The 23,802-nt window shown below is 39.4% G+C and overlaps 1 protein-coding gene across 6 annotated transcripts in view; it reads right to left on the minus strand.

Moving 5' to 3' along the window:
• Positions 1-23,802, minus strand: part of ndst3 (N-deacetylase/N-sulfotransferase (heparan glucosaminyl) 3) — a 45,192-nt gene that overhangs the window by 16,192 nt on the left and 5,198 nt on the right. For all 6 annotated transcript variants that reach the window (XM_042394341.1, XM_042394364.1, XM_042394355.1 and 3 more), the window contains 4 exons: positions 15,199-15,286; positions 13,524-13,678; positions 11,935-12,120; positions 4,338-4,466 (listed from right to left, as the gene is read on the minus strand). In XM_042394341.1, the coding sequence (XP_042250275.1) occupies positions 4,338-4,466; positions 11,935-12,120; positions 13,524-13,678; positions 15,199-15,286 (558 nt within the window). The remainder of the gene's footprint in view (positions 1-4,337; positions 4,467-11,934; positions 12,121-13,523; positions 13,679-15,198; positions 15,287-23,802) is intronic.

The following is a 23,802-nucleotide window of genomic DNA, read 5'->3' on the forward strand; positions in this document are numbered from 1 at the left end:
ATTCTGCCTGCTCTAGTCAACATCTACTGGCCCGTTCCCATTCTGCTGTCTTCACTGCTTTACTCTCACTTTGTAATTTCTCCTCCTGTTTGGATTGTAGCTTATTGTGTGTGTGTGTGTGTGTGAAAGTGTGTGTGTGTGTGTGTGTGTGTGTGTGTGTGTTTGAGAGAGCGTTTATGTGTTGATGAGCTGCCAAAGCCTTCAGTAGCAATCAGCAGGACTCCGGAGAAAGGGAAGGAAGGAGTGGAAATGAGACAAAAGAAGTGTGGAAAGATTCACATGTGTGACCAAAGTCAACACAATTGTAAAGGTTGGGGATTTTTAAAAAGAGTTTAAAAAAAAAAAAAGAAAAAAGTGGATGGAGAAGAGAAAAGGCCACCAGAGACCAGGACAGGAAAGGAAGGGTGAGGGATATGAGGGTGAATGCTGGGTAAAACAGGCGACTGTAAGGGGGAGGGAGATTTTGCTGATATTTGGTGTTTGGCTAATAAGCTTAGTGGCAGAGCTAAGCGCTAAATGTCAGCCCTGATATATGTCTACAGCTCTGCTTATGTCAGCTAGACACACATTTATACAAACATACACATGCGCACATACGCAGATACTTGCATGCTGACATATGCATGGGTGGGTGTGTGTGTGTGTGTGTGTGTGTGTGCATCACCTCCTCTCTGTATGTGTCTGGATTCTCAAGTGACACAAGATGCCGTGACCTGAAAATTAAATCTCAATCTGTCTGCCACCTTCTCACCCTGCCTTCCCTGTCTCCCCCCCACTCTCCTCCCTCTTTTCCTCCTTTTCTCTCTCTCTCTCTCTCTCTCTCTCTCTCTCTCTCTCTCTCTCTCTCCCCCCTTGCTCTCTCACCATCTCTCTGGCCATTTATTGGGGAATGACTTGTGCCCTATTGGCTGTTTGCAGAGTCTAGGTCGTCCAATCGATTGTCGAGCTTATGTGAGACGGGGAGCTCAATGATGGCCTTATGCAGCCCGGGAATGATGGAAAAGTATCCAAACACACATAGACAAATGAACACACGTACATGCACACACATCCAATATGTTGGATGGTTGTTGTCAGTGGTAAACTGCCACCACAGGCCAAATGTGATTTAAAGTCACTGAATGGGAAGTGACAATGTTACCAATGTGCGGATCATCAAACAATAGGAAACCCCTGAGGGACTAAAGCAGAGAGTTACAGAACACTATTGATTACAAAGTGCACACTCTAATGAAAGCTTTTGCATCTGCAAATGGAAACATAGCAGGGAGAAATGAAAATGATTCATCAGTGTGTGTGTATGTGTGTGTGTGTGTGTGTGCGCGTGGATGGACGTCATGGCAGATAACTCTCATTTAGTGTTTAAATTGCTTTTATGTTTAATAGGTCTCTTCATTAAGAGATACAATAAGAGAAGAGTTTCATCTATTATTGCACTGATTAAGAAAGGGAGGAAGTGAGAGAGAAGGACAAAAGATAGCGGGAACAGAGGAAAAAAAATGTAATTAGCCTTTGTGTGTTTCTCGCTTTATGTGTGTGTGTGAGTGAGTGTGAAAGCTAGAGACAGAGGGACACTAAGCCTGCGGAGGCATCCCTCTTGGTTTGTGAGCTCATGTTGAGATGACATCACGGGTGATGCGAGTAGAAATGTTCTTAGGTCCTCGGAGCAGCTATGAAAAGAAACAGCTACACAAATATAACACACACATGTATGCACGCACACACACTCAAATTAAATTATCTGTTGAAATATTTTTGGCACTAATCACCACCTCTGGAGCACAATGTGAAGTCACTGCAAAAATATAATGAAGACAGTGTGACAAAATGAAAACTGCATGACATATTTTGATGGATATTTCAAATTTTCTTTTCTTTTTCTGGTGTTGCTTATTTTATTGTTTATTTTATTTTAAACCCTGTTACTGCAAGGAAACTGTAAGTTCACTATATTGTTATATAACGCTATTACACCACTACACTATTATAATCATTATGAGCATCACCCCACATTACATTACAATAGCAATAGTTAAAATCACAAAATGTTGGGTTACTGTTGTCATTACCTGGACCATCATCACTAAAAGCTGCACTTCCTGGGTCAGGTATTGGACTGTCCATGAAACATTAATCGAAAATATCTTGACATCTCCTTAGAGATGCAACAATTAGTCAATTAATCGATCAGTTGATTGTCAGAAAATTGATCAGCAACTATATATCATTCCTGTCATTTTTCAAGAAAAAATGCCAAATATTTTATGGTTCCAACTTCTCAAAAGTGAAGGTTTACTGTTTTTTTCTTTTCATATATGAACAGTTGATTGAATATCTTAACATTTTAGACTGTTAGTCAGACAAAACAAGTAATTTGAAGACGTCGCTGTGGCCTCTGAGAAACTGTGAATGCCATTTTTTTTTTACTATTTTCTAACATTTCATAGTCTAAACAATCAATCAACTAATTGAGAAAATAACTGAAAGATTAATCAATAATGAAGATAATCATTAGGTGTAGCGCTACACAAGTGCAGAATAAATTTGTTTACAGTTGGATCCCTAAGTGCATTTGCAGGTGCAGAAGGATGAAGAATCCAATGAGTATGTTTTAATACACGGAGCCTTTGAACAACCCTCTTTTGGATCAGGTGATTCCTTAAATTTATGGTGCAGGAGTTTTTACTCAGGAGGCACTCAGTCCAGCCATCATCTGAGAATCTCCTCTCAGGGTCCTTTCGGGTGATTTCAGGAACCACAAAGCAGTCTGCTATTACTTTGTGACTATTTGGACAGAATAGGTTTTTAAGATGATGGGATAATATACAATTTAATAAGAGCAAGTCTGTGATTTTAATTCAGTTAAAACCGGCCATGTCAGTATTTTTTTACGGACTGCATTATCTCATGCCAGTAAAGATTCCGGCACCTTTTACCTCCTGTTAAATTGCCAGTTTTCCCAAAATGGCTTTGAGAAGGACTTTTATAGCCACAGTTGACTATGTCACCTAGATTCCTTGTATTCATGCAATTTGTCTCACTTAACAATACGTAATGGGCAATTCAGCCCCCAAAACCAGTGCATACCTTGGACAGAAAAAGGTAAATTACACTCCCTCTAGTTTTGTACTCAACCACCTTGTTCATGACTATTATTAGAGAGCATTTGTTGCTGCAAGGGGGAAGTGTAAAACACTTCATGTGCACTAGAGGACTTCTTTTTTAGGAAAGAGAACAGAGACACAGAGAAGTTAGGAACTGCAGCATTAAGCAATTATTTAAGTTCTGTTGAGCTGGATACAAACTGATTCCTGCTTTGTTATATCAAATTGAGAGTAGAACAATGAGCATGTGTATCTCTACTGTATGCAAATGCCATGTATCATTATTATTTGAAAAGAGAAAGAAAGCAACAAAGAGGGAATGAAACAAAGAAATAAATGAAAGAAACAAAAGAAAGAAAGAGGTCAAGAAAAAAAGAGACAAAAGAAAGAAAGAAAATAAGGAAGAAAAAAAGAATTAAATAAGAATAACATGCAAAAGAAAGACAGACAGAGACAAAGTGGTGCAGAGAGAGAAGAAAGGGGTAGATTGGGTTGTTGTGGGAAGCTGCACTTGACTCTGTGATGTTCACTGAGTTCTGACAGCTCCTCTAGTTCAGCACTCCCCTACCTGACACTTCAATACTGCCTACTACTGGTCCATGAGCATCTTTGTGTGTGTTTGTGCATGTGCATGTGTGTGGTTTGAGTCAGAAAGAGACAGAGGGAGATTGTTAGGGGATAATTCTTGTGGATTTCTATTCCTACCTTTAACTGTGTGCACGCGCTTGTGAGCGTGTGCACGTGGATGAGCATCTTAACTGACACCAAAACCTAATTCTGTTTCTTAATTCAAAGCAGAATCAAGTTGAGCTGACATACACAGCAGGGGTAAGTGAGAGGGGGAGGATGTATATGTGTGAGTGTGTGAGTGTGTGTGTGTGTGTGTGTGTGTGCGTGTGTGACAGCAACCCCCCTGTGGTAAGACCTAATTTAAAGTGGGGAGATGAACACAGCTCCACAGTGAGAAGCAGCCCCTGACAGGAAAAGAGACAGACACACCCACACAAAGCAAAAATGAAACAGGATGAACCAGACAGAGAGGAAGTTACCTTTACAGAGAGAGAGAGAGAGCAGCGGGAAACCATTGGTGCTTCTTTTAGGTGCAAAAATCAAAATAGAAAGTAACAGTCCTCCCTGTTTCTTGCTATATATCCGTTTTCATGTGCAAACTGTGTGTGTTTGAGTGCGTGTGTGTGTGTGTGTGTGTGTGTTTGTGTGCTCTCTCTGACTCACCGGGTTGAGTAGCACAGTGAGAAACAGCTCTCCCCCACGGATGCTTTTGTCCAGTTCTTTAGGTCCACCAGGGTATTCCTTATAGTAGATAGTGTGAGTAAACAAGCCACACGTCTGACGAGGCAGTACCTACACACACACACACACACACACACATACACACATTCACATAAAAGAAGGAGTTGTTAATATGTTTAATATCCTCCGTTGGCAAAGCATGTCTGTGGAGGAACTTTAACAAATAGTTTATGATAACAATCAACAACCGGAACTGATATGTAAAAAAACCCCCACAAAGCTAAATAATGTGCTAATAGCATTCATGGAAAAAACCTCAAAAATAACAGGAACAGGAACAGGAACATGCCAATTGTTTTCAATGAACCACACAGAGTTTTTAGACTTGACCGTTACAGTCAACACCAGAATGGTTTGAGATACAACAGGAAACTAAAACTGCAGTTTCTCTGTGAGATTGTGGAAGAAAGTTCCTAGAATTTTTGCTGGTTGCCTGGCAACTGTTCACAGCCAGGAACTAGTCCGTCAACTCCAATGTGTGGTTTTACAGTTTTTGTATGGATTAAACAAAGGAGAAGTAACACATTAATTAGCGACCTTTAGAGAGGCTGGCAAGTGGATGTTTGTTTTGCATTAGACAGAGCCAGGTTAGTCTTTTCCACCTGTTTCTAGTCTTTGTGCTAAGCTAACTGGCTGCTGCTGGCTGTAGCCTTATATCTAATGGACATACACTCACCAAGCACTTTATTAGGAACACCTGTGCAATCTAATGCAATCCAATACAACAGCTCTGCCATAAATTCTACTTTTATGAAGCTTATACAATTTCAATTTTTGTTGATGGTGATAATTCTACTTTATGTTTCCTAATATTTAGTCCACCCCATTAACATACATTGGGGGGACAAAATATTAGGAACACTTTTCAATAAAATGAACTTCAGTACGCCACCACCACCCACCACAACGCTTTATTAGGAGCACGATTGCACAGGTGTTCTTAATAGTGTAAATGACAGCAGTATCAATCGTCTCATCAAGCATGTACACAGCAGTTTGCAAATATGAGAAGCGTAAGCATCAGGACAGGTCAAGGATACTCTGACATGTCATGCCATAAAGCATATGGTAATGTTACCTATTGCAGTGGTGAAACACAGGTGCCACTTCCACAGATGGCTCAAGTCGCATTCTTAGACCTTTTTTGACAGCAGACGTTTTGACTTGTCATAGGAGAAAAAGCACAGGCATTATTAACATATGGCTCTGTTCCATTTAGGTGGCTCTAGTTCCCGGACTAGGAGGTATTGTGCATGCTGGCTCACACTGACATCGCTTACCGGGGCACTTAAACAGAATGGAGCCATCATTAAATGTTATTAGTTCCACCTGAGCTTTTCATGTTTTGACAAGTCAAGATGTCTGCTGTGAAAAAAGGTGTATAATTAGGGTTGTCAAAGGACACACTGCTTACTGCCTCCAGTGTGTTTGAGGCAGTCCTGATGAGCTGTCCAGCAGAGATTACTTCACCACGGCAGAAGAGACCCTATTTTCATGCAGGTGCATAGATAGCACAAGGCATTGATTTGCATTGGTGAGGTTAAATTTTCCGAGGGCACTACTCAACTACACCTGCTTGGTATTTTGGTGACTTGCTGTTTACCGAGGCGGGAGGAGATGATAAGGGATTACTTTTAATAACACCACGAGCAGGTGCACTATGCTTCCTTGGCCATGAAAATACTAAAAGTATACAGACACACCCTGTGTGAGTTGCGTACCCTTCTGTGCCTTCATTGATGAAAGCAGGATATGGCTGTTCTCAGATGCTATTTATTGTTACTTGTAACACCAGTGTTTGCAAAAGTGACAGCAACAATTGAGTCAACAGCAAATACATTGCAGATCACAAGTTTTGTTTTGTATTTTTGAGGTTGAGCACGCAATTGCAAGGCACACTTGCTTCTCTTTTTCAGAGCAATTACATTGCCTTTTGCTTTAATTCTGATTCGTCTAATATTCAAATCATCAGAGAGTCTTTATAGATAAACTCAACTGTAACTTGCCACACATCCTATGTGAGTTAGTGAGTTAAAAAGTCATTTGGGGAATGTATGTATAGGTAATTAAATAATGCTATAAAAAACACAAAATTATATTGCTTTTTCTGGGGTTTATACACATATCAAAAAGACAAAATCAAGCATTAAAAGACCAGTGCTAAAGTTAATCGTCTTTTCATTAGGTCATTTAATGAGAAGCAGAGAAGAGAAGAGAAGAGAAGAGAAGAGAAGAGAAGAGAAGAGAAAAAAGAGAAGAGAAGAGAAGGTCTTTATTGAAAACTCCTTGTGGAGCACTTCTCTGTGTGAAATAGAGAGTAAAGGCTGGAAGTGCAGATATTGGTTTATCTATAAAACACTGTAGACTCGTTCACACACACACACACACACACACACACACACACACACACACACACACACACACACACACACACACACACACACAAATACACACAAATACACTCACACTCACACACGAGAGAGGGAAAGAGAGAGAGAGAGAAGGCCACCAGAGCCAGACACTCAGCACTATTTCACCAAACCAATTATCCACAGAGCTATAGCTCAAACTGATATAGTACATTTTAAAAAGAAATACACACACACAGAAGTACGCATGTTTGCGTGGGTGCACACACACACATACACGCGCACACACACGCGCGCACACACACACACACACACACACACACACACAAACACACACACACACACACACACACACAGCACAATCCCATATCTCAGTCTGATTTGTTCTGATACTGTGGGTCCAGTGGGTGGCTCTCAATCTGCTGACAGAGACACACAAACACCAATTTTACAACCTTAAGACAACTTCCTGTCCTCCTCTGAGCAAACAAAGATGGAGTGAGAGGCAGGGGAGAAAGAGATTAATAGACAGAAACTGCAAGAAAAATTGGAGGTGAAAAACTGTGAAAGGTAAAGAAAATGGGAAGGACGTGAGTGATGTGGTGAGTAATTTTACGAGAGGTCAGGGGGGTAGATGAATTATCAGATCCTAAAAGCTCACAAGGCGGTTTAGGGTGGAGTGATTTATAATTCTAATTCAGCATGCGCTGAGGCCCGTACTGTATAGTATTTTATATATATAGGCCGTATATACTGTATTTTCTTTTTTTTGTGGGCACTGATGACTTTTTGTCCATGGTAGCTTGAAAGTTGATTATTATTATTATGATTATTATTATTTTTTCCTTCCACACATCAGTTGACAAAATAATCTCACCTCAAGTTCCATTTAGTAGTTGTTCTAGAGCTTTTGATCACATAATCTTCATTTGCTGATAATGAGGATGAAGATTACTTTTAAAGCGAACACGGACAAGAGGTTGTTAAAATGCTCAGAAAAACAGGAGATTTAAGCATATAAAATTGCCTGACAACTGGGCAAACTCCATATGCTGATAAAGATCATGTGATATGAATGAAAGCTCCAAAACAGCTACTAAATAAACCTTGAGGGGTGATTATTTTGTCAGCTGCTGTTTCCAAAGTCAAGAATGCACTTTAAACTTCACCAAATCTAACATTTGAAGGTAAGTGGAGTGAAACCTACTGTCCCATCAGAATACATTGTTTTGCAGGATACTGTAAGAGGTGGGAGTGAATTAGATGCAGCACATACTGGGTACCTCTGAGACCACCAGTGGCAGATAATTCTAATTCACAGACCTGAGAGTCACCCGAAGCTTCCCAGAGGTAATTGTATCCTAACATTTTCCTCAGAGAACTAAAAAGCAGTCCACTGTACAGAATATAGCTGCCTAGCACCAGACCAGGGAATCCTCTCTGGAGAGTCTGTAGGCAGGAGTGATGGCTTCAAGAATAACTTTGCTTCCCTCACTCTGGAGTCTGACTATAAGCGACATGATCAACAAGTCATCGGAAATCCCTTCATTTCCTGAAAGAGAGCTGAGAGACCAGGAAAGCTCAGCTGATGAAAGCCCAGTCAACTTGATCATCAGCTTTCATCAATCTGTTCTGATTTGCATGCGTCCTTGCTCCCCTACCAGCATGTTTTCAGTGCATGAATGAAATTTCTAACTTGAAAAATTGAAAAGAAGTTTCTTCCATGCAATAAAAATGTAGGGATTAAAGGACAGGTTCACAAATTTTCAAGTCTGAAAAATTCAGGTGGCCAAATGAACACTGAAACAGGTTTTGCTCACTGTAATCATTCCTCCTGTTCATACTGACCATTAGAAGATCCCCTCTGAATCCACTTAAAATGTACAGTGAGTGACAGGGATGGGAATCGAGAACCAGCTCCAGTTGAGAACCAGTTCCAAAATGACATATACATTGGAATCGTATGCCTCCAAGCTTATCAATTCCTTTTATTGATGCCGGCATGTTTTTCTGACAGTTGCACATTGCAAAACAATGACATCAAACTCATTTGTCTACACTGCTGGAAACTTGGTAATGTTGATTTTTTCTTTAACTAAGAAAATGAAAATTAAATGCTGCACAAAGTTCAAACCGGTTCCAAATTAAACAGCAGTTAAACAGTGAAGCTTTTGCACACTTGAGTCACATGCATGCGTTTTTTTCTACTCTGTTTCTACACTGTCTTCAGACTCAGAGATAATAGAACAGTTGAGTTGATGCTGAAAACCTGTGTAGGCCTTTTTCCACACAGAAAATTTGTCAGGAATCAATTAGAGAATTGATAAAAAATCTGTAATGGCATCGGTATCGATTAAATCTTATCAATTCCCATCCCTAGTAAGTGATGGGGGACAAAATACACTGTGCTCGTTTTGAGTAAAAAATTATTTAAAAGTTTAGCTGAAGATAATATGAGCCTTCAGCTGTCAGATTTAGTCAAATCAAGTGGATATCTTCCACAGTTACAGTCTTGGTACTAAAATAATTCCCTCTGTGTCTTGACGGAAAGTGTTTTCTTGTTCAGTTGCAGTGGAAGGATTGTGACAAAAAGAGAGAACTTGGCACTAAGAAGACAGGAACTTTGAAAGATATTGACTTGATTTGACTAATTTGGACAACTGAAGCCTGATATTAGCTTCAAATAAATTTATAAAGATATTTTTGCACAGAAGGAGGGCTTTGGATTTTGTCCCCCGTCACTTAAATTGAAAGTGCCTTATGAAGGGTTCTCTTAATTGCCAGTATGAACAAGAGGAATGATTACAGCAAGAAAAACATATGTCAATGTTCATTTGGGCACCTGACTATTGTTTTAGGACAGACTTGGAAATTTGTGAACCTATGCTTTAAGGCAATAGGAACAAAACTTTCCAAAAAAGTGCATCCATCATTGGGGTCGGTAAGTTAGAGTAATTTTTGTTGGGGATTTAATTTTGCTGTCAGGTTTCTCCTTAAAAATCTTTTTTTCAATACCAAGTTGCTTTCCTCTTGTATTACACAAAAATTAAAGTTTTTCTGCCAGTTTCTTCTTTGTTGTTTGTCCCGTTTTTCTTTGTGATGTTTCATGTTGTTAAGAAAAAAAAATGTATTTTTGTTCGGTGGCTTATTATTTAAATCAGTGATTCAGTGATGCCTCTGATACCTTCCCATCTTATGTTTTGGTTCCTTTTAGTTTGGTCTTTTCCTCATTGTGCTGTGTTTTATATAGTAATTTATTTTGCTTTAATTATTTATCTATTTATATTTTTTTTGTGTGAGTGTGTGTGTGAAGCACTTTGTAACTGTGTGTTTTAAAAAGCGCTATATAAATAAAGCTTTGCCTGCTTACTGATGAGCAGGCTGGCACCTTGCATAGCAGCCTCTGCCATCAGTGTATGAATGTGCGTGTGAATGGATGAAAGTTTGCATGTATTGTAAAGCACTTTGAGTGGTTGATAAGACAAGAAAGCCGCTACATAAATGCAGTCTATTTACCATTTACTCATTCTGGATACTTTACTATTGATAATGTATAATAACACATTATAACCTGTCAAACTGTCAGCTTGGTTTTATATTGGAGGGACGTAGGATTAAGTGGCTGTCTTTTCGGATGCTGTGACAAGATGTCAAGAAATAAAAAGCAGATTTCTAGAACTGATTAGGAAATTGACATAGCTGTCTGTTGAAATTGTTTTCTCAAGATCCAAATATGGCAGAACAACATGGACTGGTAATTTTGGTGTCAGATGTGATTGGCTCTTTTGTCAATAAGGGAGCAGTTGTGCGCATTGACAAAGTGCCTGACTGACAAGTGAGCAAAAAGAAGGAGGAGGAACAGAGAAAGGGATGAAGACAACATGCTTAGGTGAAATCGGTGACAAGAGTTTTATTCTTGCTTTCTCAAACACTGACTGATGAATTATTTATTGGAGCATGAAAGTGTAAAAATGCTCTCATTACGAGATCCTTATCCTATAATACAGTGTACAAGGCCTGTTTCACAGCCTGCACGTATATACAAATACAAAAATGCTCACACAGACGCATACACACAGCAGAGCTCACCCCTTTAGCTGCACTGGGCAGCCATTAAATATTGAATCAATGTGGAGCTGAGCATGCTGTGGTGAGACAAGGTCAAATAATTCATATCACACACACGCACACACAAACACGTATGCGTGCGCACACAAAGAGGTTACAAACCACGCAAGGCATCATTGATTTTCTGTTCAAGACTGCAAGAAACAATCAGCACACAATTTACTATTCAGCAAACACTTATTTGAACAAAGAGACAGTAGATGAATAGTTTTTTTTTTGAAGTAAAATAAAAGAGCATCAGCAAAGCAACATATCAAAACAGGCTCTTTTAACCAAGCGATTCCCCATTTACAGTAAGTCTGCTTTGATTTTGTTGCTCCAAGAATTCTAAATGGCTTTAATTTCAGTTATATAAATTAAACAAATCCTTTTTAATTGTGGCAGTCAAAGACACCACATAACATGCTTTGAGTGTTAGGTTTGATTCAAGACCGATGAATCATGAAGATCATGTGATATGAATGAAAGCTCCAAAATGCATGATCAATGGTGTTAAGGGAAAGCACATGATAACATACAGGAATTCTTCACAGATGCACTTGGTTGTGATATTTATCATATTTATCTGACCAACCTGACTCACCTCTTTTTGTCAAACAACACATACATCTGCACCCTGCCTGGCCAACATATTCTGTAAAATGTGTCAACACTGACTTGTAATCTATGGGATATCCACACCCATCAGCTGTGAACAACAAGCAACATGAATACTAGTCCTATAGAGGATTAAAAGAGCAAAAATAAAAACATTAAATAATCATGACGGTGTTTGGCTGTAAGATATATATTTTCAAACGAGACCAGTCATTTACACATTCAGCTGCACAAAAAAATGAGATGTCCAATTACAAATATGCTAGTTGTGAAGGTGCTAATGAATTTTAACATATGCTTAGAAACATGTCAAATGATCAAAGAGCATTTATGAATGTGCATGTGAATGAGCACACGTTTGTGCTTGATGATGCACGCCTGAGGCTTTTCACGGACATGTGATTACTGTAAGAATTTTGTCTCACCATGATGTTGCTGTGGATGAAGCCCTTGCGGTAGCGGGCGGGCTTGAGGTGGGGATACTCTTCAGTGCTGGTGACCCGGATGTTCCAGACACGTCTCCAAGCCTCGTACAGCTGCAGGTGTACCGGGTAGACCCCTGAGTGGTGAGGGGCCACGGCGTAACCCATGTCTACTGGAATGTTGTGTTCCTAGATGGGGAAGACACGTATACAAAAACACATGTGTGTGAGGGTTATGTACATTACTGTAACACACAAGTTATAGGTGTTATACACGCAAACACACTGAGCCCAACAGCCTGACCTTGTAGAAGGAGCATATGGGTTTGTGTTGTGTTTGTTATGACACTGGCCTTAAGGTTGGAAATAAGAAAAAAAAAAAAAAGTTTGTGTATGTTTTATGTGTATGTGCATATGAGTGTGAGGGTGGATGGTTTCTGGGTGCATCTTGCAGACTGATGGTGTTGTCCTTCGCCACACACTTACACACACTGGCAAAGCCAAGCATCAATGGTCAGGAGATGAGAGAGTGGAGTATGTATGTGTGTATACGATAAAGGTTAAGGATCACATTTTATGATCACGTTCACCTTCAACAACATGAACCAGCTCCCCCATCACTGTACTGTATGTGTAACACGACACTCCGGTATGGTCATACAAATCATCTCCACTCACACACACACACACACACACACACACACACACACACACACACACATACCAACAAAGCACAGCAAAACAGAGCAGAGCAGAGCAACAATAGTACTCTACCTTGTGGACTTCAGATTAAAACAGTAGACATTAAAAAGGGCTCAGGTGTGCCCATCAAAGTGCATCATTCCCCACTGGAATATTATGATTGTTAGGTTTTAGAAAATTAGCACAAAATGTTAAATTTTGCAAAAGCATTCTTATTGCATATGGTGAAAGAAGTAAAACTATTTTCCTACGTTGTTGTGGACCCAATCCAAACCTCTTAAAAATACGTTCATATGCAAATAATTTGCATGTTCTGCAGGAAGTGTAATTCCGCCCTGATTATAATTTTTCTAATCAACTTAACAAGGACATATTAAACTGCACACATCTGCAAAACATTCCCTGTCAACGTCTTTCATTTGTTTTTCTGACAGCATCTGCCTGCGACACATAAAGCACATTTTGAAACTAAAACTAACATTTCAAAGGACAAGAGACTTGAACCCTGGTCTCCGGTGTTTATGTCCTGTGTAATAAGAATGTCACACTTCCTGGACGCATATGCCAGTGTGTTTTAAGCTGTATATTTCCCATGTGTTGTATGCTATATAACATAGTGAAAATAACAACTGTATTCCTTTTTTAGCCTGTGAATAAAGTTAGTCATAACAGTGCCAGTGCTATGACCTGCTAACATCATGTCTGTAATTTGCTGTGGCAAAGAAATGACAATTACTAATAGCAACAGACATCCTTGAAGAAAATGCAATCATGAGAAACAAAGAATGATTAAAAGGACACACAAAAGGAAAGCAACAAGGATATAGACAGCTGCAAGAAATGTGTGTATGTGTGTGTTTATGTGTGTGCACGTGTACATCCATTCTCACCAGAGCGAACTCCTTGTTGAGGACCATCTGCTCCAGCAGTGAGGACTCGTTGTGGAAGAGGTGAGGCTGCATGTGGCTCCACATGTGGGGGAACCACCAGAACTCATCCACATACTTCAACAGTAAATCGTCTCCCTTGTCCTCCTCCACTGTGCCTGCACACACAAACACACACACACACACACACACACACACACACACACACACACACACACACACACACACACACAAGGACAAAAGGACAAGGAATGACACATATACAAATGCATGCTTCATGAGGATTCAGAGCATGTTAAAAATTGCTGCTGTACACAGCTTCATACTGGTATAAGGTTATATAATCAAGCACCTGGGTTGTCTTACTGTAAGCTCGTGTTGCTAAATAAGGAGATCTGATACCATGGTGATGAAATATGATGCCATAGCAATAACAGATGCTATGGTAATATGTTGTATTCTATATCAGATTTCATCTAATTATAATCATGTTCAGTCTCAACTCAATTTTTCTTTTCCAGTGTGTCCTATTTCTTTGTTCCCTTGCTGCAGATTTAAACACTTTAACACGAAAAATCTATAAAATCTGTCCTTGGAACCACAACAGAGCTTATAATACACAGCTGTATGTCACAGTCTCACAAATATGCCTACAGTATATAAATATGACTCTGTAACTCCAAATCTAGAGACGGAAAAAGATAAAAAGATTGGATATCTTATCACATGTATACACTATAAACTACAGCAAGCTTGTGGGATTAATTCAGTCCTCCTGTGACTACTGTGCTGTAAATTCATGCTTCATTTCAATGCAATCATCTTTATGTAATTTATTTAAATGTTTTTTTTTTTTTACTGTTTGCTTGTTTTTTTATATTTTTTGCAAAATAAATGTACAAATTTAAATTAAATCATTTGCACTTTTGTTTTCATCTTGATAGATCTGTCTTTCACAAGTCATTGTTATCTGTCTAATATGAACGTGTAAATGGTTACTGACATACAGTAATCTGTGTTTATATGCACAACAGAAATCTACATCATAAAAAAACTGAATCATTTTGTCCACATTTTGTATGATGCAAAGTGCCATGTTTCAAACCTGCAAATAAATAAGGCACAGATTTTCCATCACGACTACTCACAGTGAAAAGAATAAAGTTATTTAGACACTTCCATATGATAATGTGCTGCTTTTTTGAGATCAAAACAGAGTTGATAATACTAATAATAATACTAATTGTAAAGATCATCTTATGTTATTAATATTAATTGCTATTACTGCTAAGTTTCCAATTGATGGATTGTGGCAGGTACAAACAAAACTGTAAATGTGAAAATATCAATCAAAACAAAAAGGGAAAAAAGGGATGTTTTAGTGTAGAAAATGAAAATGGCTTTTTAGTAAAACTGCTGGCATACCGTACGCTCAGTTTACATAAGAACAATGGATAGCTCATTATTTCATGAAGCTAATTATCGAAAAGTCTGCACCAATTTAGTAAATTTCTGACAATTTACTAATGCATTTTGTGTGTCTACACTAGACACTAGACGTAGTGAAGTAATGTATAAATCATGCTAGGTCTAGGTTATACTATTTTTTTTTTTTACAGTGATGCTTTATAGTTCTAGTAAAGGCACAGTATTTCTATTTCAGCCTTACAGCGCTCACCTGTGTGGTAGAACTTTCCAGAGAAGCCCAGGTTGAAGGTAAAGTTGGAGATCTGAGAACGCAACTGCTTTTGAGTATCAAGGAGAGCCTGCAGACAGACAGATAGATAGATAGATAGATAGTTAGATAGATAGATAGATAGATAGATAGATAGATAGATAGATAGATAGATAGATAGATAGATAGACAGACAGAATAACAAGAATCCCCTTCAGTACATCAGTTTCATCTCTCCCCTGTCTGCAATTGCATAGATAAACACCTGATTCAGGTCTAATGCCTCTCTGTTGTACATTTAAGTGAACTCTGGTACCTCAGAGAACTATCATATTGGCTGTGGGAACTCATCCTATGACATTACAGTGTTTTTCATTATTTTGTAATTGTTATTCTGTTTTCAATGTGCACAAGTGGCTGTTCCTGTCCTTAAAGTTACCTCAGTCGCTGGTTTCAATGCGTGAATCAGGATTTTCTCCACTTATTTAATGACTTCATTAGTTTACTGGCCTTTAAACAAAGACTCTGTAATGAGTGTTAACTAAAGAGAGTTGCACACTTGCACACACAGTCACACACCGACAGTAATGCGAGTTAATGAAGGTCAGTGCATTAGTAGCCTCTGGAGGGTGGACTAATAACCCTCCCACACACTCCTCCCTTCTCATCATTCACTCCATCCATCCCTAACACTACCAAATGAAACCCAGCAACCCCCTCTCTCTCTCTCTCTCTCTCTCTCTCTCTCTCTCTCCTCAACTACTGCCTCCTCTCATTCTGACTCTCCCTCTTTTCTTCCATCTTCCCGCTTCTGAAAACCTGCAGTCACCTCTCTGCCCCCCTTCCCCATTTGTCTCCCCCCCACCCCCCTCACTGTTCTCTGAACCTCCATCTCTCTCTCGCTTGCTCCGTGAAAATGTCACATTCTCAGGAGACGGGGCTGTTCTAATTTGAAAGGAAGGCTGAAGCAGCATGGAGGAAAGATCGCTCCCTCTCTCTTTCTATAACTCTCTCCCCTTGCTCTTTCTCTTGCACTCTCCCACCCCATCTTCTTGCTATCGTTGCACTTCTCACCGTTTGCCCCCACAAATATTTTGTTTATTTCTGAAACTCTCTCTATATATTCTCTCTATATTTCTCCATCTGTAGGGTCTTTCTGTCGGGCTAAGCGCCACATCTCTATTACCAATCTTTGTCATGCTGCTTTTAATCGATCCCCAGGAACCTTCCCTGATTTACGAGACCTGAGCAGCTGATGTCAGAGCAAGGAATCGGTTCCAGGCAGTCTTTCTTTCTCCCTCTTTATTTTATCCTCTCCTGTGTATGTGTATGTGTGTGTGTGTGTGTGGCTCCCAAACTCACAAATATACAGGCACATGCACAGTGTCTTAATTAGCTCTAATCTAATGGTGTTGAAGATGACTGCATGCTGACAGATGTGCACAGCTCCCTAATCTGATCCCCTGTCTCCTCTATTATGACATCCTCTAAATTTTACACACACACACACACGCATGCCCGCACGCACGCACGCACACACACACACACACACACAAAGACAAACGTGTGGATACAGAGATTTAAGAATTAAATTAAGTTTGTAGCTGAGTGCTTTGCATTCTAACTCAATATACACTCCCCGATGCACTTGGTCGAAATGCATTATTAACGTGTGTGCTCGTATATGTGAGAGTCGGCGTAGGTGTGTGTCCAAGTATGCAGTATATTAGTTTAAACACCTCATTTGTATTCTGCTACGTAACATCCATAGCAGAAAACAGAAAAGCCATGAAAGGATATTTTTGTGATGCGTCAGTGAGACTCAGAGGCACAAATGACCATACGAGCCCTTTTGCCATTTAACTATCACAGCGAACATTTTGTCACCTTTATTTTCTTCCTATTTTGGGAAAGTTATGTCTTCATTGCGCGGTAATGCCACTATGAGCAGAGAAACATTTTTAAAAGCCTACATGGCGCTGCATTTATGGTGCTCCGTCATCCGAGAACTGATAGTTGGCTCCTGAAAAGCACTGCGCTGACGAGCCACGTTTTGGGAATTTCAAATTCCAAAAAGCAAACATGGATGTTCTGAAAGGACTAATGTGAACTTGGCAGTTTCTTGCATTAAAGAGATTTTTGTTCCGCAGCCAAAACTCAAATCTTACATGTCAGAGAATACACCAGCAAGAAAGAAGAGTTTTCAAAATACTCCCTCGCAGCTGCAGCACTGATTATGAAACTTTCACAGGCAACCCATTGCTCACTGTGATGGATCAGCTTTCTCAAGCAAGTTTCCAGTCTCTGCAAAGTGGTTTTAAAACCATTCAAAAGATGTATTATGTAATAGGCTACATTTAATAGATAAACTTTGCAGTTTACTGGTTTCATTTCAGAGAGCTTGGCTTATAATAGCATAATGCTGCTGCAGACAATAAAGAGAACATTACTGACAAGTCGCCTATTGTAAAATTCTAAATAATCCTAACTTTATCATTTCAAACCCTGTTATTATTAATATAAATGTTCTTCTAGGACAATATATTTATTTATTTTATGTTGAATTGTTAAGAATTATAAAGTTTAAAGATATAATAACATAGCTTGTTGTTTCTATGTCACTCAATTTTGAATTTTGGGTGACTTTTGTGTGTTTTCTTTATGATACTACATGTTAGCTTACACAGACTATAATAATATACTTTCTGTTTTGCTCAGTTTTGAGTAAATTTCTCTTTTGTATCTGTAAAATAAGGATCAGAGTGATTTGCATATCAGCTGAACCTCTCTGTTTTAATAACTTTTTTCCCTTCAAACTCAGTCTATGCTTCCTCTCCAGAGGTTCTCCAAACAGAAGAGAGCAGTTTACTTTCCCCAAACTAGAGTGTTGCTCTCAGAAATCTTCCTTTCAGGAGTCGAAAGCGATGGGAGGACTACTGAAGATCACCATGAAGAGTATACAAACTATGCCCAGCAATAAAAAGGAGTACACTTGGACAAAAACACTTGCACTGAGCACATGACAAAACCCTAACTCTGGCTTTGAGGGACAATGAAGTCCTCTCCTGCTGTTTTTCTGAGAGTAACGGCAGCAGATCCGAGAGAATGGAGGGCTTTGAGCAATATGGAGCCAATCTGTCCGCTGGATATTGAGCTCAAAGCTGGGGATGGTTTTAAAATGGGCCATAAAAGATACTTTATAAGAAGGAAGGGTGGATTTGGATTAGCAGGAGGAGGGACTATGTAGCATGTGAGAGATCTTGACAATCCTAGTGATGAAGGTAAACACACACTGGGATTAGCGGTTAGCGATAGCCCTCATTTCTGTGCCCAATCCCACAGCTGCCTAACACTGCTAGTGTCAGAAGCAATGCCAGTTTGTTTCTGTGTACGTGAGAGCGACTGTGTGTGTGTGTGTGTGTATGTCTGTGTGTACTTGTGTGTACTTGCATGTGTGTGTGTGGTAAGCACTGGAAGAGGTGCCAGCTAGATGTCGGGGTTCAAACAGATGGGAGACAGGCATCTGGACAGCTGGCATTCACTGCCTTCACAAACCCTTTACACCAACCACCTCTCCACCATATCCCCATTCTGTCATTCTTGCCTTTGCACTGTTTTTTTACTTTTTTCTTTTCTTTTCTTTTCTTTTCTTTTCTTTTCTTTTCTTTTCTTTTCTTTTCTTTTCTTTTCTTTGCTTTTCTTTGCTTTTCTTTTCACAGCCTTACGCCTGGTTGGGAGATCTAAAATAACAAAAGTAATTATAAAATAAATTATTTGCAAGTGAGCATTCATATGCAAACAGATTTTAGGGCAACGAGAAAATTAGACACATTTTATGGGGTTTCATCCTTGTACGAAAGCAGGTCAAAGTTCTTGATTCCTCTATACGAGCTTGTGCCTGTGTGTGTGTATCTGTGCATGTAATGTGAACACCAGACCAGCAAATTTAACTGGGTCAGGCATTTCTATTTGATGAGCAGGAAGAGCACTTTACCAGTTAATGCCAGTCTTCGTTTTGCTTACTCTTCCCTTCTCTGTCTCACTTCCAGTCTTGCTTGTCAAATCCAAGTCAATGTAGCCTTTTTTTTTTTTTTTTAATGGAGCATTTTACAAAATCATCTATTCACTTGCATTTACGGATCCAAGGTTCTTGTGATTGCTTTGGCATCGCTATACTTACACTGAATTCTACTTGGCAGGCCCACAAGGATTTTGAGTTTCAGTGATTGCTGTGACCGCAGAACCTGCCTCATTTTGTGAAAAATAATGCATGGCACAAAGCCACATTCACAGAGTTAATTTTGAGTAAAAATGAGAGCACTGACAAAAAAAATGTTAATTAAGCAAAAAAGATATTAAGATCATTTTCTTGTTGACAAATAGTTTCTTTGGGGGATTCATTACAATGACACCGCGATGACCGTCTTTTTTGCACTTTATGTTTAAAAAAAGAAAGAAAATCCCTCATATGTAAACATGTAATTTTTTTTTTTATCTAACAGGGTAACTGTAAAACTTCTCCTCTTGCAGACTGATAATTTCACTTGTCCAGATCAGGGCACGAATGAGAACAGATGTCAGAAAGCATCATGCTGGAAGCAATATCCTGTTCTCCTCTGCTGTCCTATATGTCATCTCTTTTTTCCCATTCCCACCTACATTAAAACCTGACACCTAAGATTCCTTATCAATGGTGCCAGCTTTTGCCATGTATTAAATAAATGATGCTGTCTGAACTCAAATGATGTTGTCTGAACTTGCATTAAAAAAGAAGTTTGCGCCTCCAAAAGCCTTCTCTTTTTCTCCCTTTTCCTTCTCTCTCCACTGGTTTTCAGATCTTTTCTCCACTGCTTATGTCTTTTTTTCATCACTTATGTAACAGCATTTGGCAAAGTAATAAACGGATATGAGGATGTGAGCTCAGTTCCATTGACTTAAGTGGCAAATATGCATCATACTTAATTAGGTCTAAAGATTAACTGTAAGTAGGATTGCACAATAAATTACAGACTGCTAAGCCAAAGACCTTCATTGAAGTCTAGATATTTCCTGCCTTTTTTGTTTTGTTTTCAATTTTAGGTCATCTGTAAGAACCAAAGTGATCATAAAGACATGAAAAAAAGACTTTGCCTCGTGTGTCTTCCTCACAGGCCTGAACATTTAAATTCTTCATTTCAAACACCCCAACATCATTATCTGTCCTCTTCAGTCATACATTGCTCTGTCCTACAGGCAAAAAAACAATTTATGGCTTATTAGGCCACATGAAAGTTGTAATTATTTCATTTGCCAATTGAAACACGAGTAATGAAATTTAAATAACTGCCCCGTTGTTTCCTTGAAAGTACATGCTTCACCCTTACAAACTGTTAGTATTCCAACCCTTCACAAAATGCCTTCATAATTAGTCTCTGTAACAAATATCTGAACACAAATCTATTTTTAATGTACCTCATCAGTCATAACGATTTCAATGAATGTTATTGAATGTGCAGAATTTTTTAATTTCTGAATAAATTCAGGTCACATTTAACCCAGAGAGCCTTCTATGTATAAAATGTGTTTCTGCTGCACAAAAATAAATTTCCATTTTTGTATATTCTTTATTTTAGTTAAAGTCATAAAATGTAAGGTTAAAATTTAGGATTTATGGTGTTTTTATTGCTCTCAAATGTAAAAGGGGTTAAATCTTATTTTAGCCAACTATAACTTTTCAAGAGTGCAAGGGATGGGCTGTCACAATATAAAATGGTCGGGGAGGGACTTTCCTCTGAAATGATGACAGTTCATCACTGGACAATCGAACTTACACATACACATACAAACATGGTGAGTATTTAACCACACATCAGAGAAAGGGAGGATTCTTAGTTAATGTGAGGTGACAGCGCTTTTCACTGAGTTCAGACCCACCTTTAAGGATGATCAACATGCTAAGTTCTATGTGCAAAGTGAGCATATGTGTCTTTGCTTTTTAGTTCACATGCATTATTTGTGTTTACATGTGTGTTTGTGTGTGAGTGTGTCCTCTCAACCTGGATGACATGAAGGCAGAGAACATCTTAGCGAGGAAAAGAGCGCAAACAAGTTGAGAGAGAGGTTTAGGTAAGAATACAAATAGGCAGGAGATAGTAATCAATGACTCAGGCGAGGAGGAAAGGTGAATGCAGGAGGAGGAGACCGAGTAGGAGGAAGATGATGAAGAGGGATCTGAAGACGACAACCGGACACCTCCCAGCGACGACTCCAATGGAGGCAGAGAAAAGAAAACCTAGACGGATGAATTAAAAAACACAAGCGCCGGCACGCGCGCGTCATTGATGGGGGTTTTTTGACTGGCATCATCCCTCATTTTGAAAAATGTCATGCGTGGGGTGCCTCCCCGTGAATCATTTTTAATAGAGGAAATACAGCTGTGTGTGTGAGTGTGTGCACACAGGACACACCAGGGGGTGTGGGTATTGTTTGTCACCAGATGAACTCGTGGGGTGAGACTAATGAAGAGTGCAGAGAGAAGGAGGGTGGCATTTTAATTGGCCTTTCTCTCTCTCTGTCTCACTCTTTTCTCCTCTTCTGTCTGGGAGAGCAAGAGATGAATGTTGGCTTTACTGAGGTAAGAGGGGATTTCTAACACTGGCAATGCAAACACCTTGTCCTACTAAATGGCCACTAACACATCCTGTTACATACTCCGATGTAGTGTTACACATAAGCTGTTTTTGAAGCGGATTTATATTTTCACATAGTTTCTGTGTCATTCATAATTATTCACTGTGATATGTGCGCTGTGGTGTGACTTGTTACTGATATCTGCTTGTTACAAAATCATCTCAGAATATTTAGAGTAATATTTAAAATATTCAAAATAAATTTTAAGATGTCCTTTTTTCTGATCTGTAATGTCATCATGGCCATCAGTTAGTCTGTCCCAAATCCAACTTAGGACAGTTTCCTCGTTTTCATCATATATCATATCATCACAGCCACACTATTTTACACAACCTTAGCTTCACTTTGTGGAAACATCTTGCTTTCATGATTAAATAATTTCTTGAATTCCACATGCATTCATCTTTTTAATTGAATGAAGAGACATCTTTTCAAGCTGTAACCTTCAGCGAAAGCTAGATGAATGCTTGACTTGGTCATCTAGTATGACTCATCCTTTCAACAGCTTTTCAATTACATTTTGCTAGAAAGGAAAAACTTCCATTTATCAGCCCATCTGAAAGCGAACATGATTTACAAATCAAATAAACCCCATCATGACAAATATATGACACTGAAAAGATACTACTGTACTACAATAAATTGGCTGATTTGAATGCGCACATGTGTTTATGCACGATTATTAATACATAATCACGGTTTACACGTTTACTTGTTACTTAAAATATGCCTTGTTCAGACTGTAATCTGACAACTCTACCCGAGGCTCTCCGTGGAGGGCTGCTACAAATCACCATATTTCTGCTCCTGCACCTCCTCCCCTCTGCTTCACTATTTCCCTTCAGCATTTTGTTTCTCTGAAATCGCGTAAAGTTAGCTGCTAGCTCTTCCCCTAGGCACCATACACCACCTTCCCTTCTCTTCTCCTCTCTTCCTCTCTCCCTGCAAATCTTTTCCTTCTTTTTTCCTCTAGTCTTCCTCTCTATGATTGCCAACTATCCTGAAGGAGAGAGAAGAAATGTTGGAGTAGTGTGAGTGTTTCAAATAGCATCAATCTCTCTTTTTTTCTGCCCCTCTCACTATTTATCCATCTCTCCATCTCCCTCTCTCGACCTCTTCCTCCATCCCCATCTCCCCGTCCTTCTGCTACGGCACTGGTTCATCCTCATGTATATTTATGCTACAAAGCTGAAGAGTCAGACAGACTTAAAATGAAAACTCCCAACTAGAGAGTGGTTGTGTGCTCATTTTGTGAGTGTGTGTGTATGTGTGTGTGTGTGCACGCATGGTGTGTGTTTGTGTGTGTGTATGTGTGTGTTTGTGTGTGTGTGTTTGGATATACACTCTTTTATCCTTTTTGGATACAAGCATCTTTTTTATATTCAAGGGTGGAATTCCTCTCCACTTCACCACCCACTGCAGTCCTGTTTTCTCAGCCTCCCCATTCCTCTCATCTCCTCCCCAAGTTTCAGCCACGGACAGGTGGCTCACTTGGCCCGACGGTACAGGTGTCAGCCATTGACGGAAAGTGACATTCTAATCTAAAATAGTGATTCAGAAAACACCCACGCACAAACACACACATATATATACACACACACACACACACACGCATATCTCCCTATCATGTATATCCTGTGGCTGCACTGAGATGGGCAGAAGCCTTTGGCCTTAGCTCATGCATATCACATAAATCTCACCTGTCTTAGAGTCCCACACACACTCCCACACATGAAAACCCACTGACAGGGTTGGGCCGATGTAAACATTTTCAAACTGGTTTAATATTAAGCCAAATACCAGACTGGACTGGTAATATCGAATTTTACCACTGGGTGTTGCGCGTGACTCAGCCGCTCCGAGTGGAACATAATGACGGCCCATGAATGAGAATGTAGCGGCAACACAATCAGGACAACTGAGTGACATCGAGTTTTT

This window comes from Thunnus maccoyii, chromosome 2 (assembly GCF_910596095.1).
Source record: "Thunnus maccoyii chromosome 2, fThuMac1.1, whole genome shotgun sequence".
Lineage (NCBI taxonomy): Eukaryota > Metazoa > Chordata > Actinopteri > Scombriformes > Scombridae > Thunnus > Thunnus maccoyii.